The sequence below is a fragment of the Coregonus clupeaformis genome, chromosome 23, assembly GCF_020615455.1.
Source record: "Coregonus clupeaformis isolate EN_2021a chromosome 23, ASM2061545v1, whole genome shotgun sequence".
NCBI classification, from domain to species: domain Eukaryota; kingdom Metazoa; phylum Chordata; class Actinopteri; order Salmoniformes; family Salmonidae; genus Coregonus; species Coregonus clupeaformis.
This window is the reverse complement of record NC_059214.1, coordinates 27,344,865-27,368,877: the sequence shown is the minus strand read 5'-3', so window position 1 is coordinate 27,368,877 and position 24,013 is coordinate 27,344,865. Positions and strand designations below refer to the sequence as shown.

The 24,013-nt window shown below is 41.4% G+C and overlaps 1 protein-coding gene across 1 annotated transcript; it reads right to left on the bottom strand.

Moving 5' to 3' along the window:
* Positions 1 to 1,143: 1,143 nt before the first annotated feature.
* LOC121537015 (sterol 26-hydroxylase, mitochondrial) lies at positions 1,144 to 23,470 on the bottom strand. The gene is made up of 9 exons (XM_041844747.2): positions 23,061 to 23,470; positions 16,953 to 17,143; positions 13,073 to 13,272; positions 11,743 to 11,940; positions 3,644 to 3,807; positions 3,186 to 3,352; positions 2,712 to 2,793; positions 2,160 to 2,372; positions 1,144 to 1,281 (listed from the first exon to the last, which is right to left on the bottom strand). The coding sequence occupies exons 1-9, from the start codon at positions 23,307 to 23,309 to the stop codon at positions 1,159 to 1,161; spliced, it is 1,587 nt and encodes a 528-aa protein (XP_041700681.1). The 5' UTR covers positions 23,310 to 23,470; the 3' UTR covers positions 1,144 to 1,158.
* Between the last annotated feature and the right edge of the window lie 543 nt (positions 23,471 to 24,013).

Below are 24,013 nucleotides of genomic sequence, written 5' to 3'. Positions count from 1 at the left end.
CTATTTTTTAAATGAAATATATCTTCAATTAAAGCCCATACTTTTTCTATTGGTCTTCAATACTGAAAATTGTAACATCAACAACATAACTTTGTAGGTAATTATACATCTATAATATTATGTGCATTGTCATATAACATAAAATACATTTTAAAATCACATAACTTTTAAAAAGAACATATAAATTACACAGTGTTTATTAGCGACAAATAACAAATAGCCTCAACTGGAGCAAGACAGTTGTTGCTAAATTAAACTAAACAAATAAATGTTAAAATAATGACAACACACCGTCAACAACAGGGTCTTACTGTGGTCTCGCTGTGTTGTGGTCATGATGTTACACATTTGTGGGTCATTTATTAAGGCATGGGAAAGTTAAATGAGGTAAAGTAGTACACTTAGTGACTTGTCCATTAACAAGTGCTTGGTGACATGAAGACTTACACGGTGTGCATACTAACAGAGAGGAAGAGGAGAAGCGAGAGTTTTACTCCGCCCAAAATCTGTCCACGAAAATAAGCACACAAAATGAGGAATTTCTGTATAGAGACCAATGAGAGTGTCTAATTTGGTCAACAAAAAATTGCTAATTTGCTATGTGAGGCTTATTTGCTTGAATAGAAGTTTCTTAATGGTTAGGTTGTTACGAATGCACTGATATCAGTGGATGCACGTGGCATTTCGGCAACTTTGAGTTGTGCCTGTTGTCATAGAAATAGATAGAGAACTCATCATGGATATAACACGCTTTAGCATGGACATTGCCATTGAGGGCTTCCACCATTTTAAAGTAGTCAATTGGGTGGGAATTCAGCCACTGAAGATGGAGCAATCAATGAAGAAGAAAATGGACTACTTTAAAATGGCGATAGCCTCAATGACGCTGCCCATCCTGTCACAGACGCTATAATAGCACAGATACAAAGATGAGTCCTCTATCTATCTCTTTAGCCTGCTGTTCACATGCGTATCTGCCCTCTCATTGGCTAGAATGTTCCCACCTGATCTCGCCTCCTCCCGCCTGCCTTCCATCTTTGAGGACATGTATTTCCATTGTTACAGCGGTCACTTGACTATTTTGTCAATATAATAGACAATCTTTGATACTAATGTGTTTCATAGGGAAACTCCTTCTGCTGCCATTGGTTCCTCTTGCTACTGGACTGTCCTATCAATAAACTGCAGGTTGATTGGGGTAGCAGGGACAAGAAGGGTTCTTGTGATTGGCTTGACTGTGGCTCCGGCAGGATCTGCGCGTATTTCATAGTGTTTTATCAACTGGGAGGACAGAGAGAGGAAAACATGTTGACATTAGTATGTTATTGTCCTAATCTGAGAGAATATCAGCTATCCACATGTTCAATGGAAAGAGATATACTGACATAATAGATAAAAGGAACAAAAATAAAAACTCATGAATTGCACAATAACCTAGAACCTAGTTCATATCTCTCCTAGTGGGGAAATTAATGGCAATGTTTTATCACAATGTGTCGTGACAGTTTAAACATTTACAGTAAATAGATAATGTGAAAGTCATTGTTCTATCCTATTATTAAACTGTAAAATCTCTGAATCAATAAAAAATATTAGAACACTATACAGGATCTTAAAGAATGGAGGTTTGAAAGTACAACTCCTTCCAACAATCCAAGTTAAGTTAATGATTACATTTCCATGCCGACAGACAGATTTATGGTATCACCATGTATGAAGATGGGATGAATCAGACCAAAGGTGATGGTCTGGTCTGTCATGTTTTCCTTCCAATGACAAAGCTAACAGAGGGATGAATCAGACCAAAGGTGGAGATCTGGTCTGTCATGTTTTTCTTCCAATGCCAAAGCTAACAGAGGAACACCACAACCAGTTGAACCAGATTATTTAAGACTGTTACTACAGACTAGAGCAACACTAAAAAAAAAATTGTTGTAGGAAATGTATTATAGACAGAGGATGCTGTATTGACCCCTGTTCTATCACACAGTTGCCTGACCATTACCAGAAGCAGAAAAGCTTGCTTTGTACCATGTGGTCTGCATCCCAAGTTACTATTACAGTTCTACATAACAATAGAATAATGCTGTTTAATGAAGGGTAGCTGCTGTAGGGGTAGCTGATGCTATAACAGTACAGAGCAGGCCTGGAATTTTTACCCTTGAGAGGATGAGGTACATCTCCAGCTCGGCCACCCTCCTGCCCAGGCAGGCCCGGACTCCGAAACCGAAGGGCACTGAGCCGAAGGGGTGCTGGTTCTTCTTGTCTTCCCCCCGGCCCCCACGGAGCCAGCGCTCTGGCAGGAAGGCATGGGGCTCCGGGAACACTGTCTGGTCATAGGACACGGCATAGTGACACAGGTGGAACAGGGTCTGGAACAGAGAGATGGAAAGAAAGGAGGAGAGAGCGGTGATGGAGGGAGAGGACAGAAGAGAGGGAGAACAGTCAAACACAGCCGCTCTCTAACTCTGATCTGTGGTAATGTTATACTGTATAACTGTTTGGTATGAGCGATATTGACAAACCAAAACTCTACCCTGGATTTTAACTAAATCAAATATTGAATGGTGAAACTACATGTATATCTCTGGATAAAACTGAATATACAAGTGTGATCGGATCTCCTCTACATACAGGATGAAAATAAAAGTAATTAAGTTCACCAATAGCAACCATTTCCAACAGTACAAGATCACAAATGTAAAACTCACATTTCTGGGGAAGAGGTGGTCCCCCACAACTATCTCGTTTTCCACATTGATGCGGGCATTTCCTGGTACTACTGGGTACATCCTGGGGAGGGAGTATACAAGACAGTCACTAGGGGTAGAGAGGAAGTGTGTTTGCACACATGGTGGTGAGAGAGCGTGCGCATGCGCAGGCGTAAGAGTTCGCTACAGTGGAGTTCGTTTCGACTGCAGAGTTCATGCTAAAATATAGCTCTATGTGGTACAGCTTCGAGAGAGGAAGGGATTGGCTCCATTTGACTAATTAACAATAAATAAATAATTTCTAAAAAATTACACATAGGCACAGTGATGTAGAATTAATTTAACAACTCATTATAATTAATTATGAAGAATTCATTATGAATATAATAACTTTAATAACCCATTATTCACTTTATTAATGAGTGAATTTACTGAAATGACCTGAGTGGGGATGACAGATTACTATTAACGTACCGTAGTGTCTCCCTGACAACAGTCTTAAGCCAGGGCATTCTGGCGATGTCATCACTAGTAGGCACCTTGTCCCCCGGGCAGACACTGTTCACTTCCTGGTACAGCTTCTCCTGGATCTCTGGCTCCAGGGCCATGTGGTACAGAGACCACGAGATGGTGTTGGACGTCTGGAGCATACAAAAACAATTACAATAGGAATAGGTTGTAAGCTAATAATATTGTACTGATACTGTTATGCTGCTGTTGTAACTGTACATGACGTAGGTAGCTAATGTGGTTATGTTGCAAATGTTCACTCAACAAATCACAATCTAAAATGGCTGAAATTAAGAAAAAAAAACATACCCCCACCTGGCCATCACCCCATTCTCCACCTGTTTCCACCCTTCTGTGAAACAGCTCCTCACTGGTATTTTAAGACACACACACATACACACACACACACCCCTTATCCTCACCGTGTCGACCCCAGCCAGCAGTAGCTCAGTGATGGAGCCCAGTATCTCAGTGACAGACATCTGTTCACTGACCAGGAGGTGTGTGAGGTACTCTCCCTGCACCGGCTGGCCCAGGCGCACCCTCTCCTGGATCTCCTCCATCTTCTGACGCACCTGCTCCTCAGCTGCATGGGGAGAGGGCAGAGGTCAGAGGACACAGCAACCAGCACAAAGACAATATAGATACTTAGGGTGAATCTCAAGTCTTTTCTCAATTCCTTGTGTAGCAGATGGGATCTGTGAAACTCACTCCTCAGCCTGAAGTGTCCCACTTGCTCTGCAGAATAGCTTGCTTTTCAGTGGCGCAACTGGGTAAGACGCTTCAGGAGGGCGGGTACAGGTGTTTGCAAGTGAGATGTCCTGTGTTCAAGCCTCAGTATGAGCTGAATCAGGAGAAAGTAGTACTGGCTAAGCAAGAGAGTGTGACATCCTCGCCTTCTTCTCAAAACATCAAAGAAGAGCGAGGATAGCATTGCATAGTCTTCTCCTCCCTCACTTCCCTCTGATGTTCTGAGGAGGAGGCAAGGAGAGGATGCAAATAATCGAGGAAAGACTTTTGAAATTCATCCTTGCTATGGACCTGACTCATGATGGGATTTTATTTTTGCTCATGTATGATATCTGCCACTAGATGGCGATATTCTACAATGTAGCCTATAGCGCACCCTGAGCTCAACCCAACAAGGCAAGGATTATCAGCGTGAACTTTGCTTAGTGGGGCATGTCTCTAGCCACGAGCAGTGAACCTGTTTGATTTGCTTAGAGCTGAAACACAGCCATGAACTTTAGAAACCTCTGCTGAAACTAAAGGAGACGTAGTATTGTAGGGTATGTGGGGGCACTCACTCCTTTCACATGAGAAATTAAATCAAATGTTATATATTTATATCTTTAACTCTGCATTGTTGAAAAAGGACCAATAAGTAAGCATTTCACTGTTTTTTTTTTTCTTTATTTTTATTTTGTTTCATTTTTTATTTTATAATTTATTTTTTATTTTAATTTTTTTTGGGGGGGGGATGGATCAGCTTAATATTGCAGATAGATTGTATCTTCTATCAATGTAATTGTCTGCATCACTTCCAATCCCCCATGTTTTTTTTATTTTTTATATATTCCCCTTTATTACTTTTCAACCCCACCATCCTTTCCCTACTTGGAGTAAATTAGTGAACAACAACGCCCAGGCCTCTACTTCCGGTCTATAATTACTATCTACACCTTATGGACAGAGTCAATTTTACAATAATTCTATATCCATATATATATATATATATATATATATTTATTTATTTTTTTGCTCCTGAACTTCTTCTACTCTCAACCTCTCCGATCATTTTCATGATGTCCATCCGGTTTGCTTCTAAATGCCATATCTTTCTAACTGTGCTCTTTCCCAAAAGCTCCCAACATACAACCTATATACTTATTATGGACACAGTATGCTTACATTATTAGCTATCTTTGTTATTATTTGTTGTTATTTGTTATTAGTCCCATCCTTCAACTCTATTCAATACCTCCCATCTATCTCTTAACACCATCCATATAGGATTTCTATTTGCCATATATATTTCAACCATACTGTGATGTTTTACAAAAGTTCTGAACCTTTCTATTCTCATTGCTTCTACAGATTGTGAATTAAAAATAAACATTTTTGCTAAAAGTATTATTATATTATTGATTGATTGACTATGACTTTTCAGATCACCCAGTAATGCTATCTGCAAGGTTAGTTCCAGGTAAATATTGCAATCCTTTAGCCATTCCTGGACCTGTGTCCAAAAACAAGCTACAAATGGACAGAACCAAAACAAATGATCTAATGATTCTATCTCTTCACAGCAAAATCTGCAGAGCTGGGAAGATTGTATCCCCCATATAAATAACATTCTATTGGTAGCAAGAATTTTATATAATAATTTAAATTGAAAGATTCTAATTTTTGAATCCGGTGTCATTTTGCGTGTCAGTTCATAAACACTATGCCATGGGATTGGTACGTCAAAGATCTCTTCCCAACTATTTTGCAATCTATATGGGACGGCTGTCAATCCTTTGGTCCTTAAGTGAAACTGATATACTTTTTTATTTATCACAGTTTTCCTTAACCAATTATGTTCTTTAATGCAAGGCCGACAGACAAGTTCCTTACTTTCTCCCCCTTCAACTTTCCTCTTCCACTTTTGCGGTAAGGCTGCAATTATTTGGTTGTAATTTTGGGTAGAGCAGACATTTCCATATGTTTTTGTTAGCTGCATGTGCGACATAACTCCACCAGTCCTACCGATGATATCATTTACGAAGATTATACCTTTTTTAAACATTCTGTCAAAAAATAAAGGTTTTTTGTCAATTAGTATATTTGAATTTAACCACAATATTTGTTGCATTATTTGTTCTGTCGTTTCTGGAGGATTAAATTGAAATTGCAACCAACTTTCTATGGCTTGTTTTAGAAATAGTGACATTTGGGAGATTATTTCCTTTTCAAATAACTGAAAGTGAGCATTTCACTGTTAGTCTACACCTTGTTTACAAAAGCATGTACATATTTTTAAATAGAGACACAAGGAATAAATACAGTGAATAACGAGTAAAAATAACATGGCTATGTACAGGGAGTACCAGTATCGAGTCGATGTGCAGGGGTACGAGGTAATTGAGGTAGCTATGTCGGAAGTCTACTTACACTTAGGTTGGAGTCATTAAAACTCATTTTTCAACCACTCCACAAATTTCTTGTTAACAAACTATAGTTTTGGCATGTCGGTTAGGACATCTACTTTGTGCATGACACAAGTATTTTTTCCAACAATTGTTTACAGACAGATTATTTCACTTATAATTCACTGTATCACAATTCCAGTGGGTCAGATGTTTACATACACTAAGTTGACTGTGCCTTTAAACAGCTTGGAAAATTCCAGAAAATGATGTCATGGCTTTAGAAGCTTCTGATAGGCTAATTGACATCATTTGAGTCAATTGGAGGTGTATCTGTGGATGTATTTCAAGGCCTACCTTCAAACTCAGTGCCTCTTTGCTTGACATCATGGGAAAATCAAAAAAGAAATCAGCCAAGACCTCATAAAAAAAATTGTAGACCTCCACAAGTCTGGTTCATCCTTGGGAGCCATTTCCAAATGCCTGAAGGTACCATGTTCATCTGTACAAACAATAGTACGCAAGTATAAACACCATGGGACCACGCAGCCGTCATACCGCTCAGGGAGGAGATGCGTTCTGTCTCCTAGAGATTAACGTACTTTGGTCCGAAAAGTACAAATCAATCCCAGAACAACAGCAAAGGACCCTTGTGAAGATGCTGGAGGAAACAGATACAAAAGTATCTATATCCACAGTAAAACGAGTCCTATATCGACATAACCTGAAGGCCGCTCAGCAAGGAAGAAGCCACTGCTCCAAAACCACCATAAAAAAGCCAGACTACGGTTTGCAACTGCACATGTGGACAAAGATCGTACTTTTTTGAGAAATGTCCTCTGGTCTGATGAAACAAAAATAGAACTGTTTGGCCATAATGACCATCGTTATGTTTGGAGGAAAAAGGGGGTGTTGCAAGCCGAAAAACACCATCCCAACCGTGAAGCACGGGGGTGGCAGGATCATGCAGTGGGGGTGCTTTGCTGCAGGAGGGACTGGTGCACTTCACAAAATAGATGGCATCATGAGGAAGGAAAATTCTATTGAAGCAACATCTCAAGACATCAGTCAGGAAGTTAAAGCTTGGTCGCAAATGGGTCTTCCAAATGGACAATGACCCCAAGCATACTTCCAAAGTTGTGGCAAAATGGCTTAAGGACAACAAAGTCAAGGTATTGGAGTGGCCATCACAAAGCCCTGACCTCAATCCTATAGAAAATGTGTGGGCAGAACTTAAAAAGCGTGTGCGAGCAAGGAGGCCTACAAACCTGACTCAGTTACATCAGCTCTGTCAGGAGGAATGGGCCAAAATTCACCCAACTTATTGTGGGAAGCTTGTGGAAGGCTACCCGAAATGTTTGACCCAAGTTAAACAATTTAAAGGCAATGCTACCAAATACTAATTGAGTGTATGTAAACTTCTGACCCACTGGGAATGTGATGAAAGAAATAAAAGCTGAAATAAATAATTATCTCTAGTATTATTCTGACATTTCATATTCTTAAAATAAAGTGGTGATCCTAACTGACCTAAAACAGAATTTTTTCTACGATTAAATGTCAGAAATTGTGAAAAACTGAGTTTAAATGTATTTGGCTAAAGTGTACGTAAACTTCCGACTTCAACTGTAGGTAGGGTTAAACTGACTAGGCAACAGGATAGATACAGTGGGGAAAAAAAGTATTTAGTCAGCCACCAATTGTGCAAGTTCTCCCACTTAAAAAGATGAGAGAGGCCTGTAATTTTCATCATAGGTATACGTCAACTATGACAGACAAATTGAGATTTTTTTCTTCCAGAAAATCACATTGTAGGATTTTTTATGAATTTATTTGCAAATTATGGTGGAAAATAAGTATTTGGTCACCTACAAACAAGCAAGATTTCTGGCTCTCACAGACCTGTAACTTCTTCTTTAAGAGGCTCCTCTGTCCTCCACTCGTTACCTGTATTAATGGAACCTGTTTGAACTTGTTATCAGTATAAAAGACACCTGTCCACAACTTCAAACAGTCACACTCCAAACTCCACTATGGCCAAGACCAAAGAGCTGTCAAAGGACACCAGAAACAAAATTGTAGACCTGCACCAGGCTGGGAAGACTGAATCTGCAATAGGTAAGCAGCTTGGTTTGAAGAAATCAACTGTGGGAGCAATTATTAGGAAATGGAAGACATACAAGACCACTGATAATCTCCCTCGATCTGGGGCTCCACACAAGATCTCACCCCGTGGGGTCAAAATGATCACAAGAACGGTGAGCAAAAATCCCAGAACCACATGGGGGGACCTAGTGAATGACCTGCAGAGAGCTGGGACCAAAGTAACAAAGCCTACCATCAGTAACACACTACGCCGCCAGGGACTCAAATCCTGCAGTGCCAGACGTGTCCCCATGCTTAAGCCAGTACATGTCCAGGCCTGTCTGAAGTTTGCTAGAGTGCATTTGGATGATCCAGAAGAGGATTGGGAGAATGTCATATGGTCAGATGAAACCAAAATATAACTTTTTGGTAAAAACTCAACTCGTTGTGTTTGGAGGACAAAGAATGCTGAGTTGCATCCAAAGAACACCATACCTACTGTGAAGCATGGGGGTGGAAAAATCATGCTTTGGGGCTGTTTTTCTGCAAAGGGACCAGGACGACTGATCCGTGTAAAGGAAAGAATGAATGGGGCCAGGTATCGTGAGATTTTGAGTGAAAACCTCCTTCCATCAGCAAGGGCATTGAAGATGAAACGTGGCTGGGTCTTTCAGCATGACAATGATCCCAAACACACCGCCCGGGCAACGAAGGAGTGGCTTCGTAAGAAGCATTTCAAAGTCCTGGAGTGGCCTAGCCAGTCTCCAGATCTCAACCCCATAGAAAATCTTTGGAGGGAGTTGAAAGTCCGTGTTGCCCAGTGACAGCCCCAAATCATCACTGCTCTAGAGGAGATCTGCATGGAGGAATGGGCCAAAATACCAGCAACAGTGTGTGAAAACCTTGTGAAGACTTACAGAAAACGTTTGGCCTGTGTCATTGCCAACAAAGGGTATATAACAAAGTATTGAGAAACTTTTGTTATTGACCAAGTACTTATTTTCCACCATAATTTGCAAATAAATTCATTAAAAATCCTACAATGTGATTTTCTGGGTTTTTTTCTTCTCATTTTGTCTGTCATAGTTGACGTGTACCTATGATGAAAATTACAGGCGTCTCTCATCTTTTTAAGTGGGAGAACTTGCACAATTGGTGGCTGACTAAATACTTTTTCCCCCCACTGTAATAGACAGTAGCAGCAGCGGGTAGCCATTTGATAAGCTATTTAGCAGTCTTGTTTAGCAGTCTTATGGCTTTGCGGTATAATGCTGTTCAGGGTCCTGTTGGTTCCAGAGTCAGTGCACTGCTATCGCTTGCTGTGTGGTAGCAGAGAGAACAGTCTATGGCTTGGTTGGCTGGAGTCTTTGACAATTGTTTGGGCCTCCCTCTGACACCGCCTGGTATAGAGGTCCTGGATGGCACCCGTGATGTACTGGGCCGTACTCACCACCCTATGTAGCGCCTTATGGTCGGGTGCCTTGCAGTTGTCCTACCAAGCGCTGAGGCAGCCAGTCAAGATGCTCTCAATGGTGCAGCTGTAGAATCTTCTGAGGATCTGAGGGCCCATGTAAAAAATGTTCAGCCTCCTGAGGGGGAAGAGGCGCTGTCCTGCCCTCTTCACAACTGTGTTGGTGTGTGGACCATGTTAATTCCTTAGTGATGTGGACACTGAGGAACTTGAAGCTCTCAACCCGCTCCACTACAGCCCCATCGACGTGGATGGGGGCATGCTCGCCCCTCCATTGCCTGTAGTCCACGATCAGCTCCTTGGTCTTGCTGACGTTGAGGAACAGTTTGTTGTCTTGGCACCACACTGCCAGGTCTCTGACCTCCTCCCTATAGGCTGCCTCATCGTTGTCAGTGATCAGTCCTACCACCATTGTGTCGTCAGCAAACTTGATAATGGTGTTGGGAGTTGTGCGCGGCCACACAGTCATGGGTGAACAGGGAGTCCAGGAGGGGAATAAGCACACACCCCTGAGCGGCCTGTTTAAAGGTCTTACTCACATCGGCTACAGGGAGCGAGATCACAGTCGTCCGGAACAGCTTGTGCTCTCATGCATGGTTCAGTGTTGCTTGCCTTGAAGCGAACATAGAAGGTATTTAGCATGTCTGGTAGGCTCGCGTGGCGGGGCAGCTCGCAGCTGGGATTCCCTTTGTAATCCGTGATAGTTTGCAAGCCCTGCCACAGGCGTAGTAGGATTCGATCTTAGTCCTGTATTGATGCTTTTCCTTGTTGATGGCTCGTCGGAGGTCGTAGTGGGATTTCTTATAAGCATCCGGATTAGTGTCCCGCTCCTTGAAATTGACAGCTCTAGTCTTTAGCTTAGTGCGGATGTTGCCTGTAATCTGTTACAGGAGGGGGTCGCAGTTCCGGAGCGACCCACTAGGTGTCATCCTCCAACTACCTTAGGCACCTCCTTCTCACAGTCTGGACTAATCATAATCCTATTGGTGTCACCTGTGTCTACCTGTTCACCTGTGTATTTATGCCCTCACTTCTCTGTGTTCCCTTGCTCAGTTTTCTCTGCTAGCTTCTCTATGCTCAGCAGTACTAATCAGTGTCTGATCGGAGAAGTATGTACAGGTACTCGAGAAGTGTTCTCCCTGTTTCTTTATTATTTCAGTCATAGTTACTAATTCGTATTTTGGCTGTCAGCCTGTTTTTGGAGACTTATTTGCTCCACCTTTCTTTCATCGTGTTAAGTCTGTTGCTTTGTATCCTGGCTTTGGGACCACCAGTAAAGATCCTTGTTTCACCATCTCTGCTTACTATCTATCCTGCACCGCACCTGGGTCACACCTCACACCAACCCTTACAGTAATCCATGGCTTCTGGTTGGGGTATAATAATAATAATAATATAATATGCCATTTAGCAGACGCTTTTGTCCAAAGCGACTTACAGTCATGTATGTACGTATGGTCACTGTAGTGCCAACATCGGAAACGTGCAATGTGTATGTTGTTGTTGTTGATGATAACATAACATCAACAACATTAACACATTGTGCCATTTGCATGTTTCACATGCGAAACGAGTGAATGAGTGCCCTCCAAATATACCTTACATCCCGCCCCTCACTTGCTTTCTTGCAGTAGAGGTTACTTACGTTCATGGCTATGTGATGATGTGTTATGTCACGTGAAGTTTTACTGTGTACCTTTTTAAACTATTTTTTATACGTGATATAATTTCTGCGCAAGAAAGCAGACAATAAAGTATAATATCATCTCTTCTCATAATTGTTATTGTGAAACAGAGCATGATTCATTCTGGATTTCAAGGCTGGATCACTCACCAACTTTGAAGAGGTGATCCCAGACAGCCACAAAATGTTTCCAGAAGGGGAGGTAGGGCCAGGTGGACTTGGGGAAGAGAATGATGATGGGGGAGAGGCGAAACATCTCTCCTACTGAGACAATGAACTTCTGGGTCTCTTCAGGAACCTCCTCATTCAGACAGCCCATACGGGTCTCAAACAGCACAGAACAGATCCCTGAGGACAGAGAGAAACAATGGTATCAGTTTATTTCATTGTATATAGATTAGATAGATTTATACTTTATTGATATCCAAAGGCATCACATTCAATGCCAGTAGAGAAAGTAGCAGGTATTTACTTAGAAAGTGCATGGTAAAATGGTAATTACACAGTTATAACCTATGAATTACTTGTTTGTTTCTTTATGACCATTTCATGAGTATGATGGCATTATGTGAGGTTAAAGGGTACACTACAGCATCAGGATGGCAGCTTACAGTGTGTATGACGGTGATGATGTCACATCATACAATCGTTATATGCGAGCAAAGACCATAGGATGTATCAAGAACAGGGGTGTCAAACTCATTCCTTGGAGGGCCTAGAATCAATTAAGACCTAGACAACCAGGTGAGGGGAGTTCTTTACTAATTATTTCATGAATTATTTCATAATTACCTTAATTCATCAATCAAGTACAAGGGAGGAGAAGAAATACCCTCCGTGGAATGAGTTTGACACGTGATCTAGAACATTCAGTTACACATTTTCCGTCACTGCTGCCCTTGACCAAATGAATAGGCTGTCCTTCAAAATTATAATAAGAATTGCCTACCTATCAAGGTAGTCAAACGATCATCTACTCAGTATCTACTCAACTTCCAAGGCTAAAGATCACTGTGCAATTACTTCAAGGTCATCGCTCTCTAACAGATATAGCCGTCACAACCCTCACAATGCACCTTGTCCTTTCACATTCACACGCTTCTCCCAATTCACAGAAAAGAGATACCAAAGACACAGAAACACTTGCATCTGTACCAGGACGTAGCGTCCTTACATAACTATAAGATCATGAAAAGGAGGACAGCTTTTTATAATTTATGAAGCAGATATCAGTTCCTCGATTGTTCTAAGATTTTCCTTTCTAATGACTAGACCAGGTGTATTCAAATCTTACCCTACGAGGTCTGGACTAGTTCTGTTTTTCTGTTCTACCGGGTAATTAATTGCACCCACTTGGTGTCCCAGGTCCCTGATTAGAACGGAATAATTTTTTTCAAAGCTGTGGAACTGGCTTAGAGGTTCAGATTTGAATCTGAGGGGGACTAGAAAAGTATTACAGACAGTCATGTCCTCTGTTTACCTTCAAAGGCGAACTTGTAGAGTTCTCCAGCCAGATCGTTCACCATGACCCCATCTCCCTTGGTCTCCCTCAGCCAGGCCACCTTGTCTATGAAGTCTGTGACCACGTCATTGATGGCATTGGTGTAGGCTGAGACATGTTTGGGCTTCAGCATTCGCGGGTTCAGGATACTCCTGATTCGCTGCCACTGAGCACCCATCCTGTAGTATAGACACACACAGAATCATGCTTTAATATGGAGAAGAGAGGTACTGTATAATACTTTGAAACAAAGAAGAACTGTTTCAGAGAGAACATGCAAAACACCCATAGGCAGACAGACCCTCTCATGTGTGCTGTTTTCCATTCTAACTGAGCTCCATTTCCATTTAATCTAAAATTTCTACTTTAGCCAACTTGTTATGTACAGATGTAGGATCTTAATTTGATCACTCTTTTGTTGCTGATAATTTCCCCCCACCACAGGAAATGCAGATGAGCTTTGTGATTTAGATAAATTCACTGAAAACCCACACATTTTGCCAACTTTTTGTGACGTAGTGTCATGTGCCACTGCCATATTATTGTGTGCAAAAAGTGACACAATCGATTTGGGCTGGATGTGTCAATGTGCAGTTCGTACATGCATAATCTATGAGCAGAATTACTATTTTACCTCAATTATCCACAAAACCCCTAGTTTGAAAGCAACTGTTTTTCTGGAAGCAGTGCTGCGCCATTTTCCTTAAATTTGGTCCCACGTGGGCCAGCCCCCTAGTGATTCGAGTTCTAGCCAATGAGCTTCAGCCCCTCGCCATTTGAGTGACAACTAGCAAGATGCACACACAGCAAAGCGGGAGAGAGCGCAATGACATGGTGCACATATCTGCACATATGTGATGTAGTACACAATTCTTCGGGGACCACTTTTGGCTTGTGAGCGCTACTTTCAGAACTACTGGCTAAAAGTATTCAAAAGTAGTGGATAATCTCTTTAACCTAGCTCCCAGCTGCACCACAATCCTTTGCACCACAATCCTTTGCTAGTACAACACTGGTTAACGCATGACATGATGGATCATGCTGAGGTTTTATGTCCTAGGTTTTTTGTTTCATGTACAGTCTGGCTCATCTAGGCTCTTGGTCTGTATGCAGCCCATGGTTCAAGTGTTTGTGCTTGTCAAATTCTTGTGAAATGTCTTGGGCATGTGCCTATTACTACACTGATATTTCAGTGTGCTGTTGGAACAAGCAACACAGGAATAACTACATAACTACATACAAGTAAAACAGCACAACGCCTCTGACCTAAATAGCTTGTAGCATCTCCCTCCTGAGCACACCTGGTGTTTTAAAGTTCAAGATAAGGTGTGCCCTTGGCATTAGGATATCAGGGCCTGCTTAGAGAAAGCAATTGTAAGCAAAGCCTCAGTAGAGTAAGGACTTCAGTTGTGCTCTGTATGCTATATTTACATAAGTATTCAGACCCTTTGCTATGAGACTCGAAATTGAGCTCAGGTGCATCCTGTTTCCTTTGATTATCCTTGAGATGTTTCTACAACTTGATTGGAGTCCACCTGTGGTAAATTCATTTGATTTGACATGATTTGGAAAGGCACACACCTGTCTATATAAGGTCCCACAGTTGACAGTGCATGTCAGAGCAAAAACCAAGCCATGAGGTCGAAGGAATTGTCCGTAGAGCTCCGAGACAGGATTGTGTCGAGGCACAGATCTGGGGAATTGTACCAAATAATTTCTGCAGCATTGAAGGTCCCGATGAACACAGTGGCCTCCATGTGTTAAAATGCTTTTTCCCCCTCATCAATCTACACACAATACCCCATAATGACAAAGCGAAAACAGGTTTTTAGAAATGTTTGCAAATTTATTGAAAATAAAAAACTGAAACATCACATTTACATCAGTATTCAGACCCTTTACTAAGTACCTTGTTGAAGCAACTTTGGCAGTAATTACAGCTTTGAGTCTTATTGGATATGACGCTACAAGCTTGCCACACCTGTATTTGGGGAGTTTCTCCCATTCTTCTCTGCAGATCCTCTCAAGTTCTGTCAGGTTAGGTGGGGAGCATCACTGCACAGATATTTTCAGGTCTCTCCAGAGATGTTCGATCGGGTTCAAGTCTGGGCTCTGGCTGGGCCACTCAAGGACATTCAGAGACTTGTCCCGAAGCCACTCCTGCGTTGTCTTGACTGTGTGCTTAGGGTCATTGTCCTGTTGGAAGGTGAACCTTCGCCCAGTCTGAGGTCCTGTGTACCTGGAGCAGGTTTTCATCAAGGATCTCTCTGTACTTTGCTCCGTTCATCTACCCCTCAATCCTGACTAGTCTCCCAGTCCCTGCCACTGAAAAACATCCCATGATGCTGCCACCACCATGCTTCACCGTAGGGATGGTGCCAGGTTTCCGCCAGACGTGACATTTGGCATTCAGGCCAAAGAGTTAATTCTTGGTTTCATCAGATCAGAGAATCTTGTTTCTCATGGTCTGAGAGTCTTTAGGTGCCTTTTGGCAAACTCCAAGCGGGCTGTCATGTGCCTTTTACTGAGGAGTTGCTTCCGTCTGCCCACTCTACCATAAAGGCCTGATTGGTGGAGTGTTGCAGAGATGGTTGTTCCTCTGGAAGTTTCTCCCATCTCCACAGAGGATCTCTGGAGCTCTGTCAGAGTGACCATCGGGTTCTTGGTTACCTCCCTGACCAAGGCACTTCTCCAACGATTGTGCAGTTTGGCCGGGTGTCCAGCTCTAGGAAGAGTCTTGGTGGTTCCAAACTTCTTCCATTTAAGAATTATGGAGGCCACTGTGTTCATGGGGACCTTCAACACTGCAGACATTTTTTGGTACCCTTCCCCAGATCTGTGCCTCAACACAATACTGTCTCAGAGCTCTACGGACAATTCCTTCGACCTCATGGCTTGGTTTTTGCTCTGACATGCACTGTCAACTGTGGGACCTTATTTAGACAGGTGTGTGCCTTTCCAAATCATGTCCAATCAAATGAATTTACCACAGGTGGACTCCAATCAAGTTGTAGAAACATCTCAAGGATAATCAAAGGAAACACAATGCACCTGAGCTCAATTTCGAGTCTCATAGCAAAGGGTCTGAATACTTAAGTAAATAAATAAAAAAACTGTTTTCACTTTGTCATTATGGGGTATTGTGTGTTGATGAGGAAAAAGTGTCAGCCTATTTGCAACGAATCTCCTTGTTATTGCATTTCCATTTTCATTTTTGTGTGTTGCACTTGCATTCAGTAATGTCTATGAATCACATGAATATGAAGGCATAAATGTATGAAAGCATGTATACTTATTTTAAATGAATGTAGTTCTGTCCTTGTGATGTACTTGTGTCTATTGATCTTATGTATTATGTCATGTTTTATGTTTTGTTTGGACCCCAGGAAGAGTAGCTGAAGCTTTATGGGATTGTAATAAAATCCTAAAATAATAAATAATAAATATCCTGGCTGTGCAATGACAGTAGCCTGATCCTAGATTGTACTGTATAGCCAACTCCTACACTCTTAAAAAAAAGAGTTCCAAAAGGGTTCTTCTGCTGTCCCCATAGGAGAACCCTTTTTGGTTCCAGGTAGGACCCTTTTTTGTTCCAGGTAGAACCTCTGTGGAAAGTGTTCTACATGGAACCCAAAAGGTTTCTACCTGAAACCAAAAGCATTCTACCTGGAACCAAAAAGGGTTCTTCAAAGGATTCTCCTGGGGGACAGCCAAATAACCTTTAGGTTCTAGATAGCACCTTTTTTCTAAGAGTGTATGGCCCTTGTCATGACCATAGGAGTTGGCACGGCAGCACAAACAGATCTGGGATCAGACTACAATGACAGGGCCTGGGACTGGGTTTCCACTGTCTACTCACTCTGTGAGGGGCCCATAGGCGTGGTTCCTCAGCTCGCGGTAACTCCTCCAGTGGGGCATGTCCGTACGGGTGGGGTGGCGGCCCTCCTGTCTCAAAACCTGCTCAATCAGTTCAGCACTGGCCACGTTCACTATCACCAAGGGCCCGTACTTTGACTTCCACAGAGGGCCATAGATCTTGCTGTGTTCAATCTGGGGGAGAGGGGAGAAGAGCATAATTGCAAAACAATTTTATGGAATGGTTTTGATAAAAGAGTGCATGCATGGCACATAATAGTCCACAATGTGAGGATAATAGGTTGAAAAAAGTATAACTGCACATTGTTTTGTCCAATAGAGGTCTTGGTCACATCGTGATACTTTTATTATGATGTTTACCTGGCAAGAAATGCAGCTCAGAGAGTTCAAACTGGTCTAAACATGCCATTCATTTAGTCAGGAATCCCATGCATGTCTTTCTACAGTGGGGCAGGAATAATGTGATACAATACCTTCAGAAGGTATTCACACCCCTTGACTTTTTCCACATTTTGTTGTGTTACAGCCTGAATTTAAAATGGATTAAAGGTAGATGTTTTGTCACTGGCCTACACACAATACCCAATAATGACAAAGTGGAATTATGTTTTTAGAAATGTTTACAAATTAATAAAAAATGAAAAGCTGAAATGTCTTGAGTCAATACAGTGGCTTGCGAAAGTATTCACCCCCCTTGGAATTTTTCCTATTTTGTTGCCTTACAACCTGGAATTAAAATTGATTTTTGGGGGGGTTTGTATCATTTGATTTACACAACATGCCTACCACTTTGAAGATGCAAAATATTTTTTATTGTGAAACAAACAAGAAATAAGACAAAAAAACAGAAAACTTGAGCGTGCATAACTATTCACCGCCCCAAAGTCAACACTTTGTAGAGCCACCTTTTGCAGCAATTACAGCTGCAAGTCTCTTGGGGTGTGTCTCTCTAAGCTTGGCACATCTAGCCACTCGGATTTTTGCCCATTCTTCAAGGCAAAACTGCTCCAGCTCCTTCAAGTTGGAAGGGTTCCGCTGGTGTACAGCAATCTTTAAGTCATACCACAGATTCTCAATTGGATTGAGGTCTGAATTTGACTAGGCCATTCCAAGACATATAAATGTTTCCCCTTAAACCACTCAAGTGTTGCTTTAGCAGTATGCTTAGGGTCATTGTCCTGCTGGAAGGTGAACCTCCGTCCCAGTCTCAAATCTCTGGAAGACTGAATTTCCCTGTATTTAGCGCCATCCATCATTCCTTCAATTCTGACCAGTTTCCCAGTCCCTGCCAATGAAAAACATCCCCACAGCATGATGCTGCCACCACCATGCTTCACTGTGGGGATGGTGTTCTCGGGGTGATGAAAGGTGTTGGGTTTGCGCCAGACATAGCATTTTCCTTGATGGCCAAAAAGCTCAATTTTAGTCTCATCTAACCAGAGTACCTTCTTCCATATGTTTGGGGAGTCTCCCACATGGCTTTTGGCGAACACCAAACGTGTTTGCTTCTTTCTTTCTTTAAGCAATGGCTTTTTTTCTGGCCACTCTTCCGTAAAGCCCAGCTCTGTGTATGGCTTAAAGTGGTCCTATGGAAAGATACTCCAATCTCCGCTGTGGAGCTTTGCAGCTCCTTCAGGGTTATCTTTGATCTCTTTGTTGCCTCTCTGATTAATGCCCTCCTTGCCTTGTCCATGAGTTTTGGTGGGCGGCCCTCTCTTGGCAGGTTTGTTGTGGTGCCATATTCTTTCCATTTTTTTTATAATGGATTTAATGGTGCTCCATGGGATGTTCAAAGTTTCAGATATTTTTTATAACCCAACCCTTATTTGTACTTCTCCACAACTTTGTCCCTGACCTGTTTGGAGAGCTCCTTGGTCTTCATGGTGCCGCTTGCTTGGTGGTACCCCTTGCTTAGTGGTGTTGCAGACTCTGGGGCCTTTCAGAACAGGTGTATATATACTGAGATCATGTGACAGATCATGTGACACTTAGATTGCACACAGGTGGACTTTATTTAACTAATTATGTGACTTCTGAAGGTAATTGGTTGCACCAGATCTTATTTAGGGGCTTCATAGCAAAGGGGGTGAATACATATGCACGCACCACTTTTCCGTTATTTATTTTTTAGAATTTTATGAAACAAGTTATTTTTTTCATTTCACTTCACCAATTTGGACTATTTTGTGTATGTCCATTACATGAAATCCAAATAAAAATCAATTTAAATGACAGGTTGTAATGCAACAAAATAGGAAAAACACCAAGGGGGATGAATACTTTTGAAAGGCACTGTAAGTATTCAACCCCTTTGTTATGGCAAGCCTAAATACGTTCAGGAGTAAAAATGTGCTTAACAAGTCACATAATAAGTTGCATTGACTCACTCTGTGTGCAATAATAGTGTTTAACATGAGTTTTTGAATGACTACCTTTTCTCTGTACCCCACACATACAATTATCTGTAAGGTCACTCAGTCGAGCAGTGAATTTCAAACACAGACTCAACCACAAAGACCAGGGAGGTTTTCCAATGCCTCGCAAAGAAGGGCACCTATTGGAAGAAGACATTGAATATCCCTTTGAGCATGGTGAAGTTATTAATTACACTTTGGATGGTGTATCAATACACCCAGTCACTACAAAGATAACGGCGTCCTTCCTAACTCAGTTGCCGGAGAGGAAGGAAACCGCTTAGGAATTTCACCATGAGGCCAATGGGGACTTTAAAACCATTACAGAGTTTAATGGCTGTGATAGGAGAAAACTGAGGATGGATCAACAACATTGTAGTTACTCCACAATACTAACCTAAATGACAGAGTGAAAAGAAGGAAGCCTGTACAGAAAAAAAATATTCCAAAACATGCATCCTGTTTGCAATAAGGCACTAAAGTAAAACTGCAAAGAATGTGGTAAAGAAGTGTACTTTATGTCCAGAATACAAAGTGTTATGTTTGGAGCAAATCCAACACAACACATCACTGAGTACCATTAGTCATATTTTCAAGCATGGTGGTGGCTGCATCATGTTATGAGTATACTTGTCATCGGCAAGGACTAGGGAGTTTTTTAGGATAAAAAGAAACAGAATAGAGCGAACCACAGGCAAAATCCTAAAGGAAAACCTGGTTCAGTCTGGTTTCCAACATACACTGGGAGACAAATTCACCTTTCAGCAGGACAATAACCTAAAACACAAGGCCAAATATACACTGGAGTTGCTTACCAAGACAACATTGAATGTTCCTGAGTGGCCTAGTTACAGTTGTGACTTCAATCAGCTTGAAAATATATGGCAAGACTTGAACATGTCTGTCTAGCAATGATCAACAACCAACTTGAAAGAGCTTGAATAATTTTTTTAAGAACAATTTGGAAATATTGTACAATCCAGGTGTGCAACACTTAAGAGATTTACTCAGAAAACTCACAGCTGTAATCGCTGCCAGAGGTGATTCAAACATGCATTGTCTCAGGGGTGTGAATACTTATGTAAATCAGATATTTCTGTATTTCATTTTCATTAAATTTGCAAAAATGTATTTTAAAAAATGTTTTCACTTATGGGGTTTGTGTGTTCATGGCTGAGTATTTTTTTAAATCCTTAATTGCAATACTTCATCTTCAAACATGTCAAATTGATATATACATGTGAAATCCCATGAAATATTGCAATTAAGGATTAAAACATCTTCAGAAATCAGTGATTTGGGGACCATCTTGGGCACATTCTTACAACAATTTTTTGAATAATTTAACATCTTTATATATCTGGCACACCTGGCTCATTTGGCTGTGTATTCTACATCACTGTGAACATTTATGATATTATTGGGCATTCTACAATTATATTTCATACAGGTATGGTGATGGGATTAATGCATGAATCCTGTGATGGCCCTGTATCTACAAATATTTTTAAAACCCTATTCTAGCTGTGTGGGTGCAATCTTGTGCTTCTATCACTAAAGTTACAATCCATAAACATAGCTGCCCCACTACATGGAATTCTATGGCTAAACTTCCAACATTCTACTGTCATTTGGATTCTCAAATGACTGCCTCGCCTGGTTCACCAACTACTTCTCAGATAGAGTTCAATGTGTCAAATCGGAGGGCCTGTTGTCTGGACCTATGGCAGTCTCTATGGGGGTGCCACAGGGTTCAATTCTTGGGCCGACTCTTTTCTCTGTGTATATCAATGACGTCGCTCTTGCTGCTGGTGACTCTCAGATCCACCTCTACGCAGACGACACCATTTTGTATACATCTGGCCCTTCATTGGACACTGTGTTAACAAACCTCCAAACGAGCTTCAATTCCATACAACACTCCTTCAGTAGCCTCCAACTGCTCTTAAACACTAGTAAAACTAAATGCATGCTCTTCAACCGAACGCTGCTTGCACCCGCCCACCCGACTAGAATCACTACTCTCGACGGGTCTGACCTAGAGTATGTGGACAACTACAAATATCTAGGTGTCTGGTTAGACTGTAAACTTTCCTTCCAGACTCACATTAAGAATCTCCAATCCAAAGTTAAATCTAGAATCGGTTTCCTATTTCGCAACAAAGCCTCCTTCACTCATGCTGCCAAACATGCCCTCGTAAAACTGACTATCCTACCGATCCTTGACTTCGGCGATGTCATTTACAAAATAGCCTCCAACACTCTACTCAGCAAATTGGATGTAGTCTATCACAGTGCCATCCATTTTGTCTCCAAAGCCCCATATAATACCCACCACTGTGACCTGTACGCTCTTGTTGGCTGGTCCTCACTACATATTCGTCGCCAAACCCACTGGCTCCAGGCCATCTATAAATCACTGCTAGGCAAATCCCCGCCTTATCTTAGCTCATTGGTCACCATAGCAACACCCACCCGTAGTCTGCGCTCCAGCGGGTATATCTCACTGGTCATCCCCAAAGCCAACACCTCCTTTGGCCGCAATTCCTTCCAGTTCTCTGCTGCCAATGACTGGAACAAATTGCAAAAATCTCTGAAGCTGGAGACACTTATCTCCCTCACTAACTTTAAGCATCAGTTGTCAGAGCACCTTACCGATCACTGCACCTGTACACAGCCCATCTGAAATTAGCCCGCCCAACTACCTCATCCCTATATTGTTATTTATTTTGCTCATTTGTACCCCAGTATCTCTATTTGCACATCATCTCTTGCACATCTATCATTCCAGTGTTAATACTAATTGTAATTATTTTGCACTATAGCCTATTTTATTGCCTTACCTCCATAACTTGCTAAATTTGCACACACTGTATATTATATGTATTTCTGTTGTATTTTTGACTTTGTTTTGTTTTACCCCATATGTAACTCTGTGTTGTTGTTTTTATCGCACTGCTTTGCTTTATCTTGGCCAGGTCGCAGTTGTAAATGAGAACTTGTTCTCAACTGGTTTACCTGGTTAAATAAAGGTGAAAAGAAAAAAAAGATTAATTGCACAATATGGGCTGTTTTTGAACAATAGTTGTAGGTGGTGCTTTCGAAAATGGTTTTATTATATATAATTTGAAAGGTAATTTCATGACCTTTCAGAACCACTTGTCAAACAAAATGTTTAATGTATCAGGGTTTCGTTTTTAAAGCAATTTATACAGGTAAATCTGATATGTACCCTAGAGGTCAAAGGTCAAAGTCTGTTGACCTGAACATTCCCGAAAATATGCCTAATGGATAGCTGTGAATCTAAGCTTTCCAATTATATATGATTAAACTGTATATGTGACAAATAACTTGTTGTATACTGTATACATTGTTTGTCAAAGGGTAAAATCCCTATTGGAAAAATGTATGGGATGGAGGGAGGGATGAAAGCAAGTGTTATTACACAGACAAAGCTGCCATTGCTACTCTGCTATCACACATTTTCTAACTCTGGGGACATAGAGCTTCAAGAAAATCACTATGAAATATCGTCACGCCACCCCAAATCAGCCGGACCGAACCCCTGGCCCATGGACTAGGAGATTAGGCATAATAATACGCAACCAGTGTAGTATAACACTAGCAGGTAGGTTTCACAATGCACTGTAATAACACTGTACAGTAACGTTACTTACTTGCATTTGATGTGTTGTCTGAAAATACCCTTTCCCGAAAAGCCAATATAAAGACCTGAGAAAACTAGGCCCATCCAAATCATCCATAGTTTTCTGTTTATTGTTGTCCCCCACGACAGTGGTAGTGGTATAGGCATCGCGCCGCCCGTCACCAATGCAGGTTAATGTCGTTGTCACTCTTTTAATCCCGTTCCTATTCTCCTGTGTACAGGCACGCAGTCGGATCTGTAATAATGATCTGCTAAACATGTTGACGCATAAATTGTCCTTCCGGCTGCTGGAAAGTGTAGTGTGTTATTCTTATCCGTACGACTGAGCCCTCTCCTGCCTATTATAATGGCCACTTGTTTTTATCTACTGAGAGAGAGCGCAGCCAGCCAGCCAACAGTCACTGTTGCCCTAGTTTTTCAGAACGCGAGTGAACTTTGATATCGTTTATTGTCGGCTATCAATGTGAACTCTCCTTTACTGCCAGAGGAAACCTTTCCCTACAGTCCCAAGGTTACAGTCAGTGGCTAGAGCTCTATAAATCATCAACGTGGATTTAGTTTTTTGAGATACCCCTACCCGTGGTAGAACAAAACACAACTATGTTTTTCCACATCTCTATTTGCTCCCATTTATGAAATGGATGATTGTGAAAAATATTTCACTGCAAAAGTGGTTAAATTGATAGATATTGTGACTAATCCTACACTCAAAACGTGCAGACTAATGCCTGGTTGGACGGGTGTGGGACACATAAACTCATATAACCCAATATTGGAAGCTCTGATATTGCAAAAAAATTGAAATACAAGTAGTCAATACACAAACAAACAGCGTTAGGGTATCTTAATGCATCTTGGAAATATAGTCCTGTAAATACAGAGATACAATAGGCAGAAATATCAACTATGAACAGGCTATTGTTATAAAATGTCCAATTAAGGATTTTTAAAATCTCACCCATG

Excerpts from the sequence above, each read along its gene's own strand:
- LOC121537015 (XM_041844747.2), bottom strand. The coding sequence starts at position 23,309 with ATGTTTAGCAGATCATTATTACAGATCCGACTGCGTGCCTGTACACAG. Across the intron at positions 3,808-11,742 it reads GGATCACCTCTTCAAAGTTG|CTGAGGAGCAGGTGCGTCAG; the intron begins GTGAGTGATCCA and ends CTCCCCATGCAG. Across the intron at positions 3,353-3,643 it reads TGCTGGCTGGGGTCGACACG|ACGTCCAACACCATCTCGTG; the intron begins GTGAGGATAAGG and ends TGTATGCTCCAG.